Here is a 20,368-nt window from a genome sequence, read left to right as displayed (position 1 = left end):
ACAATGATCCTATTGTCCGGCCACTCCCTTATCTTTTTGATGGTAAAGATAATTATCAATAAATACTAAGGGAACTCAGAGACCGGGGCGGCGTGGGTCCTCTGTAAGTTGAGCGCCAGTCCCCTGGGCCCCACTTTTCTTTCTCTATACTTTGTCTCTGTGTCTTATTTCTTTTCTCAAGTCTCTCGTTCCACCTAATGAGAAACACCCACAGGTGTGGAGGGGCAGGCCACCCCTTCATTGGGGCACTAGACCAGTAAGTGAAAATTGCCCTAAGACAGCATGCACATAACTTCAATCATCAAATGGCTCACGCTGTCCCTCCCAGATACTGGCAAGTCACTGTGCCTGTGGTGATTAGCCAATGGCCTGTCCAAGAGGAAGGACGAGACTGGGAAGAATCAGGAAATAGTAACTCTATAATTATTACATAAGAGCCCTGAGCCAACAATCAGGTGGGGCATTCCATCTTTTGAGTTGCTTGCTTGGTTCCTTTCAAGTGTACTTTGCTTCAGTAAACTCTAATTTCTGCCTTAAAGCTACTTCTGTCTCCCGGCTGAATTCTTTCTCTCAAGAAGACAAGAATTGAGGACTGTAGACCCTGCCCAGACTCACTGCCAGTAACACTTCTTTGGGTAGACAGATTCATCCTCTCCTGGGTGGTACTACTGGATGTGAAAGGATGCAGTGGGAGTGGTACAGTCCCCATCTAGGAGATACCATGAGGAGAGAGGGGAGATAAATCAGAGTGGTACTGTCCAGTCCCACTGTGTTGGTGATGGGAGGAGAGGGATGGGGTTGAAGTGAGAACCTAAACATCCTCATAATCTCCATCGGCCCCCCTGCAAGCCATCTTAACTGAAATAATAATAGGTATCAATTAAATAAGTCTCAAGTTGATATGGCTACTAGTTGTTTTCTTTTCTTTTTTTTTTTTTTTTGAGACGGAGTCTTGCTCTGCTGCCCAGGCTGGAGTGCAGTGGCCGGCTCTCAGCTCACTGCAAGCTCCGCCTCCCGGGTTCACGCCATTCTCCTGTCTCAGCCTCCCGAGTAGCTGGGACTACAGGCGCCCGCCTCGTCGCCCGGCTAGTTTTTTGTATTTTTTAGTAGAGACGGGGTTTCACCGTATTAGCCAGGATGGTCTCGATCTCCTGACCTCATGATCCGCCCGTCTCGGCCTCCCAAAGTGCTGGGATTACAGGCTTGAGCCACCGCGCCCGGCCTGTTTTCTTTAATATGAGTCAACGAAAACATCTTTTAGAAAATTTTGTTATAATTCCTATGGAAGCATAGTGTTAAGACACATTTCTGACCCTGCCCCAAAACCAGTTTGCTTCCTCTTAGCACCTCAAATAGAAAATTATGGAGATGCCAGTGCCTCTCTGGGAGATGTCAGAGGGGCAGAGGTAAGAAGAATCCATATATCCCCTCAGTGGATGAACTGCTACACATTCTGCAACACCTAGTTCAAGTACCTCCTATGAGAAGCCCTCCCTGACTGTGGTAGGAGACTCTACGCTAGCTGAAGGACCCTTTGACCCAGCAAGTAGGGAAGACTTTTTTAAAGGGCCTGTTCCTAAGCTCTGGTGTCTTCTATCTTCGTGCCGTCAGATCAGTCACACCCTTTTTGGAGCCCAGTTCAACATTCTGGACATTAGAGGGTTAGAGTCTAATCACATAGTTCTCTGTCTTTCCTACAGCCCTGGACTGGATAATTTTTTGTTTGGTGAATGATATGGTTTGACTGTGTCCCCACCCAAATCTCATCTTGAATTGCAGCTCCCATAATTCCCATGTGCTGTGGGAAGGACCTGGTGGGAGATAATTGAATCACAGGGGCAGTTTCCCCCATATGGTTCTCATGGTAGTGAATAAGTCTCATGAGAGCTGATGATTTTATAAGGGGTTTCCCCTTTTGCTTGTCTCTCATTCTCTCTTGTCTGCCACCATGTAAGACGTGTCTTTTGCATTCCACCTTCCACCGTGATTGTGAGGCCTCCCCAGCCCCATGGAACTGTGAGTCCATGAAACCTCTTTTTTTAAAAAAATTACCCAGTCTCAGGTATGTCTTTATCAGCAGCATGCAAACAGACTAATATAGTTAATAAATAAAAGAAGAAATTGAATCAGTGGAAGCTTGCTAGCACACGTATACATATCTAAAAATGTTTCAGGCACAGGAGAGAAAGAGGAGAAAAAGAAAAGGAAAGTGACCTAGTGTTATGTTAAAGGTTTATACTGAAGTGTATGGATGAAATGATATGAAGTCTGGTATTGGCTTTAAAATACTCAACCAATGCGGCTGTTTAACTAGGGGTGGAGAAGTGATGAAATAAAATAGAATGTTGATGACTGTTGCAGCTGAGTTTCGGGTACATAGGAAGTCACTATTCTATTTGCTCTATTTTGGTGTATATATACATAAAGTTTACAGTGAAAAGGTTTTAAATGAAGAAAATGATGGAAATATTCACAAGTAACAATATTAACATTAGACAAAATAGATTTTGAAGTATAGAATTTTAAAAGGGATAAACAGAGGGAGTTCTTAATTTAAAACCATGCAAGCCACCAAGAAGATGCACTAATCGTGAGCATTTATGTGTGTGTGTGTGTGTGTGTGTGTGTGTGTGTGTGTGTGTGTACTTTTGAAATACATAAAACAAAAACTGACACAATGGGGAAAATTTTACGAGTATTCAGTTACAATGGAAGAATAATATATCTCAGACTCTTGTCAGAAACTGACAAGATCAAATAGATGAACTATATAAGACACAAAGACTGGAATAATACAATCAATAAACTTGGTATTTGATATAGCTATATTCAATCTTTATTTTGTACTCAAGAGAATGCACATGTTTTAAACATGAATGAGACACTCTTAAAAATCCTTGCACTAGACTACAAAATAATAAATCTTTAAAATGATATCACAAGGCAATATTCATCACCCACAATGAAATAAAAATGGAGGTAAAAGCAAAGAGACGATAAATATTTCAAATACCTGAACATTAAAAACACTCACATACAATTAATACTTGGGTTAAGGAGGAAATTAAAATGGATTACCAACTACCTAGTATTATGAGAGCACTACATATAACATCTATGGGCTGGGAAGATTAATATACTTAAGATTATTTATATCATAAAATGCATTTATTAGTAAACAAGAAATTCTGAAGATGAATTATCTAAACTTTTAGTACACACTGTAGGAAAGGAAAATGAAATATCCACAAAGGAGGTAAATAAATGTTAAAAACAGAAATTAAGAAAATAATGAGCAAAACATTACTAATCAAGGAATTGCCTATTGAGAACATACTGAAATACTCTCTTATATCCATTCATTTGGTAAAAATAAAGCAGTTGGGCAAAATTAAATGTTGGTGAGGATCTCTTATACACTTTTGGTGGGAATATAAATTAGGGAAACCACTTTGGAAAGAAGTTTAGCATTTCCTTCTATAATTGGACATTCACATACCTCATCACACAGCAAGTCCACTCCCAGGAATAGCCCCAAGAGAAGTTCTTGCCCAGGTGCCCCACAAAATATGTAAAAGGACATTCACGAAAGCCTATTAAGGACATAAAAACCTGGACACAAACCAGATGCTCACCAAAGGAGTAAAAATTAACAAACTACAGTAATAGTTAACATGAAGGGATGCTAAGTGAAAAAGTGTAAATTGCCAAAAGATTATATAAAGTATGATATATTCATTACAATATTTTATTATGAACATTTTGGGACATAAAGAAAAGTTAAAAGAATTTAAAAGTGAGTGTGCACAAAACCACAACCTAAAAATCCATAACCAATATTTCAGTATATTTGCTTTATCTCATATCTATTCATATACATATCTTTCTTTTCATTCGTCAACCCATCTTCTTTTTTGATGCATTTCAAATTATGTTACAGTCATCAGCACACATCACCCCTAAAATTTCAACATGCACATCATAAACTAGAGTTTAGTATTTGTTTATATTCTAAGGCAAAATTTACATACAGTAAAACACACAACTCCTATGTGCACTATTTGATGAGATTTAACAAGTGAACACAAACTTCTACTTTCAGCTCTGACATGTTAAGAGCTTGGAAGTAATCACTCCCATCCTTGCAACAATAATAAAGGCTGAACAAATTGAAACTCAATGACTTTTCATAGGCCCTCAGAGAGTTTAGGTTACAAGGCAAACTGCCACCCCCAAATCTGGAGAGACAGACAAATACAGAGAATCACAGCTGAGATCAGCTTACTTTACCTGGAGCAGAAGCTGCTGGATCCCTAAGCAGATAGGAACACTTCACTGGTAATTTTGACAAATTGCTGGAGGCTGTGTATGAATTAGCTTGAGAATGAGAATCTCTTACAGAGGTCTCAGGCTTTCCTGGGTTTTACCTCCAGAAAGCCAAAAAGGTCCTCAGGTGACGATCTAAAGACAATCCCCTCAGGTTTCTGCCAAGAGGAGGGTAGGAGGGTAAGAGGGTTCAAGTTGCCATTTTGAAACACACTCAGAGCTTTCTAACAAAGGACTGCTCTCTAGGGGAAGACATTTTTCCAGAAACTTGTCTACCTGGGTGAAGGGCACCCAGTCAAAAACGTCCTGTATAATCTAAGGGGAGAAAAAAAGGCTAAGAAATACTTCTGAAGGTCACAGCCCAGGGACTAAGGCCCACAAAAAGAGTGAGATTTAATCATAAGATAATGGAACTTTCCTCTCTTTCACTCCTTACTACTGCAGTATAATAACAGCGAATTAAAACTGAAAGAGCTGCAAGACACAGACCCTATTTAATGAAGGAATTCTTAGGGAAACTCACACCAGGGGAGGGAAGAAATAAGAAAGCTGGAGAAACCTGAAACCTCTGGCATCTAGAACTACAGCAAACATTAAACACAGACCAGCTCTTAGATTAACATAAAACCTCATATTAAACATCTGTATTTGTTAGATACCTAATACATCATGTCTGGCATTCAACAAAAAATTATAAAACCATGCTAAAAGGCAAGAAAAAATATAGTCTGAAGAGGCAAAGCAAGCATCAGAACCAGACTCAGATATGACACAGATTTTGAAATTATCATGTAGGGCATTAGGCTCTAATGTAAAATGTGGACAACATGTGAAAACAAATGGGTAATTTAGAAGAGAGATAGGAACTCTAAGAAAATCAAGAGGAAATGCTAGAAATAAAAAAACTCTATAAAATAAATGAAAGAATGGCTTCCGTGGGCTTATAAGTAGCCTGGACACAGCAGAGGAAAGAATCAGTGAGCCTGAACAAAGGTCAATAGAAATGTCTTAGACTGAAAAGCAAGGATAAGAAAAAATGAAAAAAAAGCACAACAGAATATCCAAGAACTGTGGGATAATTACGAAGAGTGTAAAACATGCACAGTTGGAAAGCAAAAAGAGGAGAAAGGAGCAGAAGAGAAATATTTGAATAACTAATGGCAAGAATTCTACAAAATTAATGGCAGACACTAAACTGCAGATCCAGTAAGCAAGATGTCTTAGTCCATTTAGTGTTGTTATAAAGGAATACCTGAGGCCGGGTTATTTATAAAGAAAAAAAGATTTATTTGGCTCATGACTCAGATGATTGGAAAGTTCAAGATTGGGCATCTACAGCTGGTGAGGGTCTCAGGGTGCCTCTACTCATAGTGGGAAGCTGGCATGTGCAGGAATCACATGGTGAGAGAAGAAGCAAGGGAGAGTGGGTAGGTGCCAGACTTTTTAACAACCAGCTCTTCTGGAAACTAATAGAGTGAGAATTCACTGACCGCTGAGAGAGAGCATTAATCTATTCAGGAGGGATCGACCTCCATGACCCAAACACCTCCCGTAACTGAGGATCAAATTTCAACATGAGGTTTGGAGGGGACAAACATTCCAACCATAGCACGGGATAAATACCAAAACAATCTACACTAGTCATATGATAGTCACACTGAAGAAAACCAACAACAGAAAATATTGAAATAATCCAGAGGAGGGGGAATCTTACCACTAGAAGAACAAGATTAAGAATTACATTGGAGTACTTGTTGGAAACCATGAAAACAGTAAGAGAGTGGAAAGGCACATTTAAAGTGTCAAAATAAAAAACCCAACAACCTAAATTCTAGATCCAGTGAAATTATCCTTTGAAAATGAAGGAGAAATAAAGACTTTCTCAGATAAACAAACACTGAAGAAATTCATTGCCAGTAGATCTGCCTTGCAAGAAATGTTGAAAGGGGTTCCTCAGAAAGAAGGAAAATAATACAGGTCAGAAACTTAGATCTACTAGGAAGAGTGTCAGAGGAAGAATAAAGTTAAAATAAAGTATTTTATTTTTCTTATTCTTAATTGATCTAATAGACAACTGTTCAAAGTAATGTATTATATGATTATAGCATATTTATAAGTGAAATAAATAACAGCAATGTTATAAAGGATGAGAGGAAGGAATTGGGAATGCTCAGCTATAAAATACCTGTACTACCCATGAAGCAGTATAGTGTTAGTTGAAAGTGGACTTAGATTAGTTGTAAATGTATATTGAAAAGTCTACGGCAACTGCTAAAAAAATTTTTTTTTAAGTGTAATTGACAGAGGAGAGAGGAGAGATGATGGAATCATATAAAACGATTAATTAAAACCAAAGAAGGCAGAAAAAAGGGGAAGATAAAAAAGGAAAAAGTACAAGTACAATAAATAGAACAGTTTAAAAGATGGTAGATAATTAAACTACATCAATCATCACCTTAAATGTTGTATTAGTCTGTTTTCACACTGCTATAAAGAACTGCCCAACACTGTGTAATTTATAAAGGAAAGAGGTTTAATTGATTCACAGTTCAGCATGGGTGGGGAGGCCTCAGGAAACTTACAATTATGGCAGAAGGAGAAGGGGAAGCAAGGCACCTTCTTCGCAAGGTGCCAGGAAGGAGAATGAACACAGGAGGAACTACCACACACTTATAAAACCATCAGATCTTGTGAGAACTCACTCACTATCATGAGAACAGCATGGGGGGAACCATCCCCATGATTCAATTGCCTCTACCTGGTCTCTCCCTTGACATGTGGGGATTATGGGGACTACAATTCAAATTAGATTTTGGGTGGGGGACACAGCCAAACCATATCAAATGTGAATCATATAAATACACCAATTAAAAAACAGGGAGTGTCAGAGTGTATAAAAAACCAAGACCCAACTATATGCCAATCTATAAGAAGCCCACTTTACATATAAATATACAGATAGTTTAAAAGTAAGGGGATAAAGAAAGGTATATCATGCTAAAACTAAGTTTAGAGCATTCTAATTTAGGAACATTAAACAAAAACATTCCTAAATGAAATATTAGCAAATAGATTCCAATAGTACATTAAAATAATAGTATATCTGTACATCTATTATGTATCAATAAATTTTTTAAAGAATAATACATCATAACTAAGTAGGACTATATTAGGATTAAAGGGGAGTTTTAAAATTTGGCAGTATATTAATGTCATATTAACTGAATTAAACATAGGCAAAATTCATTGAGAGAAAAACCAATACACAGGAATTTAATAACATGAAAGCATGCTCAACCATCCTCATACTAAGACAAAAGTAAATTAAAACTACACTTGAGATGTCATTTCCCACCTCCCAGACTGGCAAAATCTAAAAGCTTAACAACCCATTCTTTTGGTGAAATTATTAGAAAACTAATACTCTCATCTATTGCTGGGATAAGTCAAAACAATACAATCCTATGGAGATGAATGTGGCAATATTCAATAGTTCAGGTGTTTGTCAGTAGAGCTCAAATAAATCAATGAAATCAAGTCATCAGCATGACTCCAGTCACTAGAATCAAGAAGCATGAAGATATTAGATTAGAAGTAAGAAAAAAATGTGCTTTCAGAGCCAAGACAAAGATCTGAGGACCAGTATATCTGACATACTGCAATTGGGGAAGAAAACTGGAATTGATGAGTATAGATTATGTGTCCAGGAGTTCTAGTAGAATATTATAGCAGTACTTATTTATGCAGCCAACAGACACATGAAAAAAAATGCTCATCATCACTAGCCATCAGAGAAATGCAAATCAAAACCACAACGAGATACCATCTCACACCAGTTAGAATGGCGATCATTAAAAAGTCAGGAAACAACAGGTGCTAGAGAGGATGTGGAGAAATAGAAACACTTTTACACTGTTGGTGGGACTGTAAACTAGTTCAACCATTGTGGAAGACAGTGTGGTGATTCCTCAAGGATCTAGAACTAGAAATACCATTTGGCCCAGCCATCCCATTACTGGGTATATACCCAAAGGATTATAAATCATGCTGCTATAAAGACACATGCACACGTATGTTTACTGCGGCACTATTCACAATAGCAAAGACTTGGAACCAACTCAAATGTCCATCAATGACAGACTGGATTAAGAAAATGTGGCACATATACACCATGGAATACTATGCAGCCATAAAAAAAAGGATGAGTTCGTGTCCTTTGTAGGGACATGGATGCAGCTGGAAACCATCATTCTCAGCAAACTATTGCAAGAACAGAAAACCAAACACCACATGTTCTCACTCATAGGTGGGAATTGAACGATGAGATCACTTGGACACAGGAAGGGGAACATCACACACTGGGGACTGTTGTGAGGTGGGGGGAGAGGGGAGGGATAGCATTAGGAGATATACCTAATGTAAATGATGAGTTAATGTGTGCAGCACACCAACATGGCACATGTATACATATGTAACAAACCTGCACATTGTGCACATGTATCCTAGAACATAAAGTATATATATATATAAAAAGATTAAAGCACACACACTAAAAAAAAGAAAAAGAAAAAGAAAAAAAAAGATAAGTAGGCTGGGTAAAATCTTACAGCCTAGTCATTTTTAAGCCACTTATGAATATTTGGTTAGAGTCACTGTGTTTTGGCTATTCATATTTGAATGCATGAAGAAATGTTAATTCTGTGTTAAAACTGAAAATTAAAATTTATTCAAAAAAAAGAATATTATAGCAAGCATTTATCATTTATTCATTGCACTGATATTTCTTAAGCACTAATTGTGTGTTATGCAATGTATCTGCAAACAGAAAAGCAGTAAATCTGATGCTGGGACATGACTATAATTATTCTCAAAAAAATCCCCTACATGGACAGGTAGGGAAAACTCTTTAACAAAAAATGCCAGCTAATACGGAAAAATAATATAATTAGAGAAGCACATTTTGCCACCCTCAAGTTAATAATTATTTTAGGCAAAGATCATCAATGGACCCAAATTAAGGCTGTTGAGGTAGAAATAATTTGGAAAAGGTTTACTGGAAGCCAAATGTGAGAATCAACCCAGGAAGACACACCAACAAAGTTGATCATGTTCGCCGGGCGCGGTGGCTCACGCCTGTAATCCCAGCTCTCAGGGAGGCAGAGGCGGGAGGATAGCTTGAGCCCAGGAGTTCGAGACCTGCCTGGGTAATACAGCGAGACCCCGTTCTCCACAAAAAGGAAAAAAAAAAAAAAAAAAAAAAAAAAAAGACAAAGTTGATCATGTTCAAGTTTGCTATAGGCTGAAAAGCTTTTATGGGAAAATTTAGAAGAAGGGAGAAGGACTCTTCAAGTCAGAGTTGTCCTTTTTATTGGAGGGTATAATATAGAGGTTATAATCATTAACTATAGATTAAAACACATAGGCTAAAATGTTCTACATGTAAGACAAGCAGTAAAACTTTATGACTTAGCAAAAAAATTGTAAAATATCATGATTTAGACACAAATTAGTGTCCTTTTTAGTGTCAGTAGGTTATGTATTAATCAGTTTGTCAATAGCTTGAGGAACTCATATGATTTTTTACTCCAGGGACAGGATGTAAGCCATGAAGTCTAAGACTTCCCCAGGTGGGTTAATTTGGAAGCCTGCTAAATGTGACCTGTTGGTTTTAAGTGCTAAAACCATTTTTGTGAATGCTTCTTGGGGAACAGATTATTCACAGGGTTCCCAAAGAATGACCCCACAGCTAAATACAAAGGGCAGAGGTGGCTTTTTTTTTACAATGGAGAGATTTGGTGGACCATCCTTTAACCAAGAAGTCAAACTTAGTATAATATTACCAACAGAGTGAACTGACACATGCCTCCAGATATGACTTACCAAGAGGGACACAGCACCCATGTAGTTTTCTTTTCCAAGTCATTTGGCCTGAATCTGTTTTTGAGAAAACAGTTAGAAATGCAGAACCATCTGTAACTGTAATCATCTGTAACAATTGACATAAGCCCTTCAAAAATATTAACAACGTGACAGACAAAAAAGGCTGGGAAACTATTATAGATTAAGACTAAAGAAGAGATTAGAGACTAAGGAGATATGACAACCAAATGCAATGCATGAACCCTGTTTGGATACAGGATGTGTTTTTTTTTTTTTTTTTTTTTTTTTTTTAGGCGGAGTCTCGCTCTGTCGCCCGGACTGGAGTGCAGTGGCCAGATCTCAGCTCACTGCAAGCTCCGCCTCCCGGGTTTACGCCATTCTCCTGCCTCAGCCTCCCGAGTAGCTGGGACTACAGGCGCCCACCACCTCGCCCGGCTAGTTTTTGTATTTTTAGTAGAGACGGGGTTTCACCGTGTTAGCCAGGATGGTCTCGATCTCCTGACCTCGTGATCCGCCCGTCTCGGCCTCCCAAAGTGCTGGGATTACAGGCTTGAGCCACCGCGCCCGGCCTCAGGATGTGTTTTTTTAAGTTGTAAAAAAAAAAATTGGAGCTAACTAGAAAGAAATGGAATTTGGACTGTATAATATTTCTGTATCATTGTTAAATTTCTTAGGTGTGATGAGATTTTTTTGCGGGGGAGGTGTCATGGAACTGTTCTGTATGCAGGTGGTGGCGATGGTTACACAAATCTACACATGAATTAAAATTTATGAAACTGGGCTGGGTGTGGTGGCTCATGCCTGTAATCCCAGAACTTTGGGAGGCCAAGGCAGGAGGATTGCTCGAGGCCAGGGGTTTGAGGCTGCAGTGAGCCATGATCGTGCTACTGAACTCCAGCCTGGGCAAGAGAGCAAGACCTCCACTCAAAAATAAATTAATTAGGATGGGCATGGTGGTTTATGCCTGTAATCCCAGTACTTTGGGAGGGTGAGGCAGGAGGATCACTTGAGGTTAGGAGTTCATGACCAGCCTGGCCAACATGGTGAAACTCCATCTCTACTAAAAAAATATAAAAGTTAGCTGGGCATGGTGGTGGGCACCTATAAGCCCAGCTACTCAGGTGGCTGAGGCAGGAGAATGGCTTGAACCTGGAGGTGGACGTTGCAGTGAGCTGAGATCAGGCCACTGTACTCCAGCTTGGGTGGCAGAGCCAGACTCCATCTCAAAAATAAATAAATAAGGTAATTAATTAATTAAAATGTACACCAAAAAGTCAATTTTACTGTATAATTAAAAAATAAAAATTTAAATAGTTTTAAAAAGCCTCTCAAATTTCTTAGGGGTGAGAATGGGCTTGTGGCTATGAAAGAAAATGTCGTTATTCTTAGGAGAGTGGAAATATACACAGATGATCCAAATGAGAAAAAGCAGAGACTTTTCAGAGCTTACTATAGTAAGGTATTGGGCCATTATCACTTGGCGTTTGTCAAAGACTCAAAGGCAGGAGGAGAATGAGAAAGCTTAATACATAGTAGAAAAAGGAGAAAGCTTCAGGTGTGTCCTGATTGGAGGGTGTTGGAGTGCACAAGCTGGAGGTGGACTAACTGAAGTGGGGCATCCTATGCGATTGATTTGGGAGGTAGATTCGGCTTTTTCTGGTTGGTCCTGAGTTGGAAATTGGGTTAAAAAAATGAGAAGCTGGATGTCATCAACCAAATCCTGACCATCTGGGCTGACTGCTATTGAGGTTGTGGTTTGGCTTCCCAGGCTTATTGCTGCAGAGGTTGTAGGTCAGGATTCTATTGTTATATACGGTCTGGGCATTGCCTGTTTGTATATTCATTCCCTCAGGAGATACATGCTGAGTATATATCCTTGAAGGAGCATGATGTCTGCAGCTTACTGTACAAAGGTATTGTAAAACAAACACGGGGGAGTCCTCAGTTTCTCTGTTGCCTTCTACCTTGCAACTTTCATCCTTTTTTGCTATCTCTCCCCTGCCCCCATGAGCTCTGACTAGCAGATAAGCCACAATGTTTACAAAAATAATACTTTGAAAATACTGTTCTGAAGGGTTCTGACTGAGCAAGGGGCACGAAAACAGGAATGACCCTGCCACCAACTACGATTTTCACTTAAAGTCAAAAACTGCTACCCAGGCCAGGCATGGTAGCTCACAACTATAATCCTAGCACTTTGGGAGGCTGAGGCAGGAGGATCGCTTGAGGACAGCAGTTTGATACCAGCCTGGGCAACATAGCGAGACCCCCGTCTCTCTCTAGCATGTGTGTGTGTGTGTGTGTGTGTGTGTGTTCACACACAGCTACCTAAGCCAAAAGCAAGAACGCATACTCCACTTTCCCTCATAAAAACCCTGACCCTGCTTCAATTAGGACATTACCTGATGCACCTCAGCTAAATAAAGCCTTTAAGCTCTATAGCAGTCACTTCAATCATTTTCTTTTGACTCTGTTTTTAAATGATGGGGCCTGTATATATGCATACAGAAATATAAGGCAAATATGACATAGATGAACAGTTGTTACTCCTAGGTGGAGGGTATTTGAATATTCATAGTGCAATTCTTTCAACTTTTGTGTAGGTGTGAAAATTTTCCAATAAAAAGCTGGGTGTAAAATAAATAAGGTATTATTATTTTTTTTTTTTTTTTTTTTTTTTTTTTTTTTTTTTTTTTTTTTTTTGAGACGGAGTCTCGCTCTGTCGCCCGGGCTGGAGTGCAGTGGCCGGATCTCAGCTCACTGCAAGCTCCGCCTCCCGGGTTTACGCCATTCTCCTGCCTCAGCCTCCCGAGTAGCTGGGACTACAGGCGCCCGCCACCTCACCCGGCTAGTTTTTTGTATTTTTTAGTAGAGACGGGGTTTCACCATGTTAGCCAGGATGGTCTCGATCTTCTGACCTCGTGATCCGCCCGTCTCGGCCTCCCAAAGCGCTGGGATTACAGGCTTGAGCCACCGCGCCCGGCCTAAATAAGGTATTATTGCTTGCTATCTACTGAAGTATGTAAATGGTTGTGGCTATTGGTCCTGAGGTCACTGCTCAGCCATTGAACCTGATACTTTTCACAAAGTTGTCTTTGACTTCTGTCTGTGGAAGACTTTGTAAAATGTTTTCTTCTACTAAAGGGAGGCAGATAAGACAAGAGTGACCAGGAGACCTTGCCTGTGGATTAATTCTTGCATCCGCTCTAGGACACAGGTGCTCATCATTATGTCCTTAGCTGCAGATATAAAAATACTCAGACTTTGCATTCTTTTTGGTTCTCAACTGGGTACCCACATAAATGTAAAGAATGCCGACTGACCTCTCTATTTAAAGTGGCAGTTCTGTAAATCAGTATATGGAAGAAGTATCTGCACTCCTATGTTTGTTGCAGCACTGTTGACAATAGCTAAGATTTGGAACCCACCTAAAGGTCCATCAGCAGATGAATGGATAAAGAAAACATGGTACTTATACATAATGGAGTACTATTTAGCCATAAAAGGAATGAGATCCAGTCTTTGCAACAACATGGATGGAACTGGAGATCATTATGTTAAGTGAAATAAGCAAGGCACAGAAAGACAAATATCGTGTGTTCTCACTTATTTGTGGGAGCTATAAATCAAAACAATTACACTTACGGAGATACAGAGTAGAAGGATGGTTACCAGAGGCTGGGAAGGATAATGGGGGGCTGGTGGGGAGGTGGGGATGGTTAGCAGGTACAAGAAATATAGTTAGAAAAAATGAATAAGATCTACTATTTGATAGCACAATAGGGTGACTATAGTCAATAATCATTTAATTGTACATTTAAAAATAAAAGAGTGTAATTGGGCCGGGCGCAGTGGCTCAAGCCTGTAATCCCAGCACTTTGGGAGGCCAAGGCGGGCGGATCGCGAGTTCAGGAGATTGAGACCATCCTGGCTAACATGGCGAAACCCCGTTTCTACTAAAAATACAAAAAAACACAAAATTAGCTGGGCGTGGTGGCGGGCACCTGTAGTCCCAGCTACTAGGGAGGCTGAGGCAGGAGAATGGTGTGAACCCGGGAGGTGGAGCTTGCAGTGAGCCGAGATCGTGCCACTGCACTCCAGCCTGGGCGACAGAGAGAGACTCCATCTCAAAAAAAAAAAAAAAAAAAAAAAGAGTGTAATTGGATTGTTTGTAACTCAAAGGATAAATGCTTCCTGGGATGGATATCCCATTCCCCATGATGTGCTTATTTCACATTGCATGCCTGTATCAAAATATCTTGTGTGCCCTATAAATATATACACCTACTATGTACCCACAAAAATTTAAAACATAATTTTTTTTTGAGATGGAGTCTTGCTCTGTCACCCAGGTTGGAGTGCAGTGTCAGAATCTTGACTCACTGCAACCTCCACCTCCAGGGTTCAAGCAATTATCTGCCTTAGCTTCCCGAGTAGCTGGGATTACAGGTGCCCGCCACCATACCTGGTTAATTTTTGTATTTTTAGTAGAGACGGGGTTTCACCATCTTGGCCAGGCTGGTCTTGAACTCCTGACCTCATGATCCACCCGCCTTGGCCTCCCAAAGTGCTGGGATTACAGGTGTGAGCCACTGCGCCCAGCCAATTTTGTTTTTTTTTAATAAAAACTAAAAACATAAAGTAGCAGTTCTCCCAGCATTTCCAACTCATATCACTCCCTTATAACATCCCCTCTTTAGCAGTTATCACCTTTGTAATTTGCTCTTTTAAAATGCTTATTGCCTCTATTCCCGGCTAGGATGTTAGCTCCATGAAGTTAGGGATTTGGGGACTGTTGTTGCACCAAACATCAAGTACCAAGAACAGTGCCTGATGGTCAATTCATCAAGTATATATAAGTTCTCCATCTCTTTGTTATTTCATGCATTACTTATACCAAATTAATTTTATTATAGCAGTCATGTCATGCAGAGATGCCTGCAGAGTCTTTTGGGGAAATCATTAATATTTTAAGAAAATGACTCTGATGTGTGTATTTTGCTGCCCTCTACATTGTATAATAAAGATACTAGAAATAAAGCAGTTGATTACTCCATATATGTAAGAAGCAGAAATCACTGCGGTATATCAGCATGAACAAGTAAATGAGCAAATAGTAAACAAATAATTTCTGATACAAAGGAAGGCTATGAAGAAAACTGAAGCCTGGTGAAGAGCTCGAGTGTTGGGATAGACCAGGGAAGAAAGACCTCTGAAGAAGAGACATTTGAGCAGGTAAGTGACTCGGTAGAGTGACCCATGGAGCCAGAGGCAGCAGTAAATGTCAAGGCCATGGAGCGCCTGCCTCACTGTTCATCCCACTACTAGGTGGCATCTCTGGGCTGGAGCCAAATGTTTTCTTGCCCCATTAAAGGGAGAGATGCCACTTTTCTCCATACAGATTTTTTCTTTTTATCATTTAGATATTTATCTGTATTAGTCAGGGTTCTCTAGAGGGACAGAACTAGTAGGTGAGATATATATATATATATATATGAGTTTATTAAGTAGTATTAACTCACACAATCACAAGGTCCCACAATAGGCTATCTGCAAGCTGAGGAGCAAGGAAGCCAGTCCGAGTCCCAAAGTTGAAGAACTTGGAGTCTGATGTTCGAGGGCAGGAAGCATCCAGCAGGGGAGAAAGATGTAGGCTAGGAAGCTAAGCTAGTCTAGCCTCTTCACGTTTTTCTGCCTGCTTTATATCCTAGCTGTGCTGGCAGCTCATTAGATGGTGCCCACCCAGATTAAGGGTGGGTTGGCCTTCTCCAGCCCACTGACTCAAATGTTAATCTCCTTTGGCAACACCCTCACAGATACACCCAGGATCAATACTTTGCATCCTTCAATCCAATCAAGTTGACACTCAATATTAACTATCACATTATATAACATATTAGTTTTCCCAATTAATTTAAATATTGAGTTACTTTTAATTATCTAGTTAGCTATGATGGTGCCACTGCATCCCAGCCTGGGCAACAGAGTGAGACTCAGTCTCTAAAATGAATGAGTGAATGAATGAATATATGCACCTACCACCCAAAAGAAAAGGTACAGACTTGATGATAACCTCCATCTATCCATGGAGTCCCCCAATTCGTTGCCTTGCCCCCACCCTCAACTGAGGTAAATATCATCCTGAATCCCAAGTTCATCGTTTTTAAATTTCTTTTTAATGTAATTTTATTACAACTACACAAAATCCTAAATAGTTCATATCCTTTATATTAGTAGCTTTTTTTTTTTTTTTTTTAAGAGACAGGGTCTTGCTCTGTCACCCAGGTTGGAGTGCAGTGGCACTATCATAGCTCACTGAAGCCTTGAACTCCTCAAGAGGCTCAAGGGATCCTCCCACCTCAGCCTCCTGAGTAGCTGTGATTACAGGCACACACCACCACACCTGGCTAATTTTTAAAATTTTTGTAGGGACGAGGAATCTCACTTTATTGCCCATGCTGGTCTTGAACTCCTGGCTTCAAGAGATCATCCCACCTTGGCCTCCCAAAGTGCTGGGATTACAGGCATGAGCCACTGTGCCCAGCCTATATTAGTAGCTTTTAAGTTTATAAAAGTGTGTTAAGCTTTATATAATCTTTTGGGATTATAGTTCCTCCCCCTTAATATTCATTCATATTGTTGGGTGTTGTTCTAGTTCATTCATTATGACTCCTGTTGATGAGCATCATTTTTGTTTCCAGGTTTTCCTGTTGTGAACAGGATGCCATGCTGGTATGGTTTGAATATTTGTCCCCTCCAAAACTCACGTTGAAATTTAATCCCCAATGTAGCCGTATTGAGAGGTGGGGCCTTCAAGAGGTGACTGAGTGTTGAGGTCTCTGCCCTGCCCTCATGAATGGATTAATCCATTAATGAGTTAGTGGATTAATGGGTTATCATGGGAGTGGAACTAGTGACTTTATAAGAAAAGGAAGAGAGGCCAGGTGCAGTGGCTCATACCTGTAATCCCAGCATTTTGGGAGGCTGAGGTGGGCAGATCACAAGGTCAGGAGTTCAAGACCAGCCTGACCAACATGGTGAAACCCCGTCTCTACTAAAAATACAAAAATTAGCTGGGCATGGTGGCACATGCCTATAATCCCAAGTACTCAGGAGGCTGAGGCAGAAGAATCGCTTGAACCCAGGAGGCAGAGGTTGCAGTCAGCCGAGATCGCACCACTGGACTCCAGCCTGGGCGGCAGAGAAAGAATCCGTCTCAAAAAAAAAAAAAAAGAAGAGGAAGAGAGACCTTAGCTAGCATGCTCAGCCCCTTCCCTGTGCTACCTTGGGACTCTGCAGACTCCCTACCAGAAAGAAGGCCCTCACCAGTTACAGCCCTTCAATCTTGGACTTCTCAGCCTCCAGAACTGTAAGAAATAAATTCCTTTTCTTTAGAAATTACCCAGTTTCAGGTATTCTGTTGTAAGCAACAGAAAACAGACTAAGAAACATACATATCCTAGGTTTCTTGTGCAAGTGTTTCTCTTGGCTACATTCATGAGAGTGGACTCACTGGATTGTAAGGTATGTATATATTCACTGTAGGAGAAAATGCAAAAATATTTTCTAAAGTGGTTACACTGATTTACATTCCTTCAACAGGGCAAAAAGATCCTGTTGGCCCACATACTCTCCAACTCTTGTTATTATCAGACTTTTACGTTTTTGCAATTTGAATGGGTATAAAATGTCATTTTATCAGATCTTGATTTGTATTTCCCTAATCACAAATGACTTTGAACATCTCTTTATATGTTTGCTAGCTCTATATTTCCTTCTTTTCTGAAGTGGTCTAACAGAACTTTTTTTTGGTACCATTATGACATCCGAGAACACTAACAGTGATTCTTGGCACTCTATTAGAAGTGCATGCATGCCAAATATGCTTCCACTAATTCCATTTCTTCTTTCATTTATTCATTCAACAAACATTTGCCCAGACCAGGGATGCAAGGGCAGAATGACAAGCTGGGATAATCAAAGTTCAACTGCTATGGTTCGAATGTTTGTCTTCTCTGAAACTCATATTGAAATTGTCATTGTAACAGTATTAGGAGGTGGGGCCTTTAAAAAGTGAATAGGTCATGGAGGCTCCATTCTCATAAACTGATTAATGCTGTCACTGAGGGAGAGGGTTAGTCGCCTCAAGAGTGGGTTGTTATAAAGTGAGCCCAGTCCCTTGTGCTTTCTCTTTGTTCATACACTTGCTTGTCCTCTTGTCCTCTGCCATGGAATAATGCAGCAATAAGGCCCTCACCAGATGCTGGCACAACGCTGGACTTCCCAATCTCCAGAACTACGAGCCAAATAAGTTTCTTTTCTTTATAAATTACCCAATCTGTGATATTCTGTTATAGTAGCAGAAAATGGACAAAGATACCAACTCTCTAAGAAAATAAAAATGAAATCAGACTATAAAAATCTGCCTTGCTATTCATCAGGATGGAAGAACAGACACATATAAAGCCAAATGCAAAATTCACAGGAAACATTTCTTCTAAGGACATGCTGCAGTTGTAATGCCATAAAGAATCCCTACTTTAAGTGCCTATTGCTTTCTTAGTCAATGAGAAACTTTGTTCTCTACAATCATAGACTATCAGAAACTGCTGTTTGAAATGATATCAGTAAGAGTGAAACATCTGACTCATGGGAGATTCTAAGTCACTACCAGACAGAGAAGCAAGATTCAATTTTCAACCCAGGTGCAAAGCTTTAGGCAAGAGTTATCTGGGGACACAAAATTCTACATCTAAATTGTTCCCAAGGAAAGAGCACTCTGGGTTCACTTCACAGTTGAGACCTATCAATGACCCTTTACATACAGCCCTGCTTTGCTTTGAACCCACTAAAACACTGCTTCATTTAAATTTCATCTGAACTCCACTATTCCTCAAAATCCTATAAGAAATCTATCTTTTCCTTTGCTTACTGAGCTGCCCATGGTGCCCCTGGTGTGCAATCTCCCTTACTGATTGCTGGATCTGTCAGGCTACAAATTAGTTCGAGGCTAACTGGACTAGGACACCTCTGACCTTCAAGATTGTTAAACCGAGGACCAGAGGGGATAAGACTGGATTGAGAGCCCCCAGCAAGTCCACACTTCAGCCTACACCAGGTCCTCTCAAAATATTTTTTTCACCTGAGGATTCAGAAAGGCTTTCAGGAGAGCATACAGGCTTCTAGCTGTCAGGAGGATTCTCTGGAGGAGGAGATATTTGAACTTGGTTTTGAAGGATGAATAGGCATTCTTAGGTGAAGGGCTGCACGACTTCTTCCCCTTCTGCTCCAGTGACATCTCCCAGAGGGCAGGGGCATCTCCAGAATTTACACATTGGAGGTGGTATGGGGCAGCAAACTGGTTGAAGGGTATAAGCAGAGCCTTGTATTAAAGCTACATTTCCAAAGTAAGGGCACCATAACCGCATATATTTTACTTCATGAGGAAATAAAAATAATAAAGTTTCCTAAATATTTTTATTGACATATTGCATTGGACTAAGGACACATTAAAAATTATTAGTATTGGTACATAGTCCCTTTTTAGTTGGGGTAGATGGAGTGGGAGATAAGGTAGATTGCTGGAGCATTCAAATCCCGCATCCAAGCCCCACAGGCACAGCAGGAGGGGAGCCCAGCACTCTAAGTTCTCCCCTTTTCCCACCTCATGGCACATCCTAGGAGGGCTTGCACAGCCCTGATTTCTCCTCCTCCTTCCCTTGTGGTATGTCCTAGGAAAAGCCTGTAACCAGCCTGACATCTCCCCGCTTCTCATCCTGTGGTATCTGCCAGGAGATAGCCGCAGCCGCCCCTGATTCTTTCCAAGAGGCCCTTCAGTGTCTCGGAACGGTATCACACAGATCCGTAGACTACAGATCCAAAGACCCCTCCTCCAGTTAGCCCGCCCAGAGAAACGTCCCCACCCCTGCTCCCCGCCACCAGCAGGACAGCTCCACCTGAGTTTAGAGCAGACAGCCTGCTGTGTGAGTTTAGAGGTGTCCCCATCCTCAATACGGAATGGACACTCCTCCAACATGGTGTACCCCATGGGGAAGCGCGACGTGGGCGCGGCCATGTTCCCCACCTGACCACGCCGCCGAGGGTCACCCAACGTCCCAAAGCACCACTTCCGTAACTTCTCCATGTTGACTCTTGGCTAACA

At 40.5% G+C, this 20,368-nt stretch overlaps 1 protein-coding gene and 1 pseudogene across 1 annotated transcript in view; both read right to left on the bottom strand.

The window, feature by feature from the left end:
• The window catches only part of LOC115898697 (zinc finger protein 41-like), a 58,643-nt gene extending 39,202 nt beyond the window's left edge, over positions 1 to 19,441 (bottom strand). Inside the window, exons 1-2 of the mRNA XM_030934199.1 lie at positions 19,349 to 19,441; positions 10,207 to 10,260 (exon numbers count right to left, since the gene is read on the bottom strand). Coding sequence (XP_030790059.1) covers positions 10,207 to 10,227 — 21 coding nt within the window. The 5' untranslated portion in view covers positions 10,228 to 10,260; positions 19,349 to 19,441. The remainder of the gene's footprint in view (positions 1 to 10,206; positions 10,261 to 19,348) is intronic.
• A 198-nt stretch (positions 19,442 to 19,639) lies between these two features.
• LOC104658404 lies at positions 19,640 to 20,350 on the bottom strand (annotated as a pseudogene).
• Positions 20,351 to 20,368: the final 18 nt, after the last annotated feature.

Source organism: Rhinopithecus roxellana, chromosome 7 (genome assembly GCF_007565055.1).
Source record: "Rhinopithecus roxellana isolate Shanxi Qingling chromosome 7, ASM756505v1, whole genome shotgun sequence".
NCBI lineage: Eukaryota > Metazoa > Chordata > Mammalia > Primates > Cercopithecidae > Rhinopithecus > Rhinopithecus roxellana.
The sequence above is the reverse complement of the archived record's forward strand: the minus strand, read 5'-3'. Positions and strand labels throughout refer to the sequence as shown.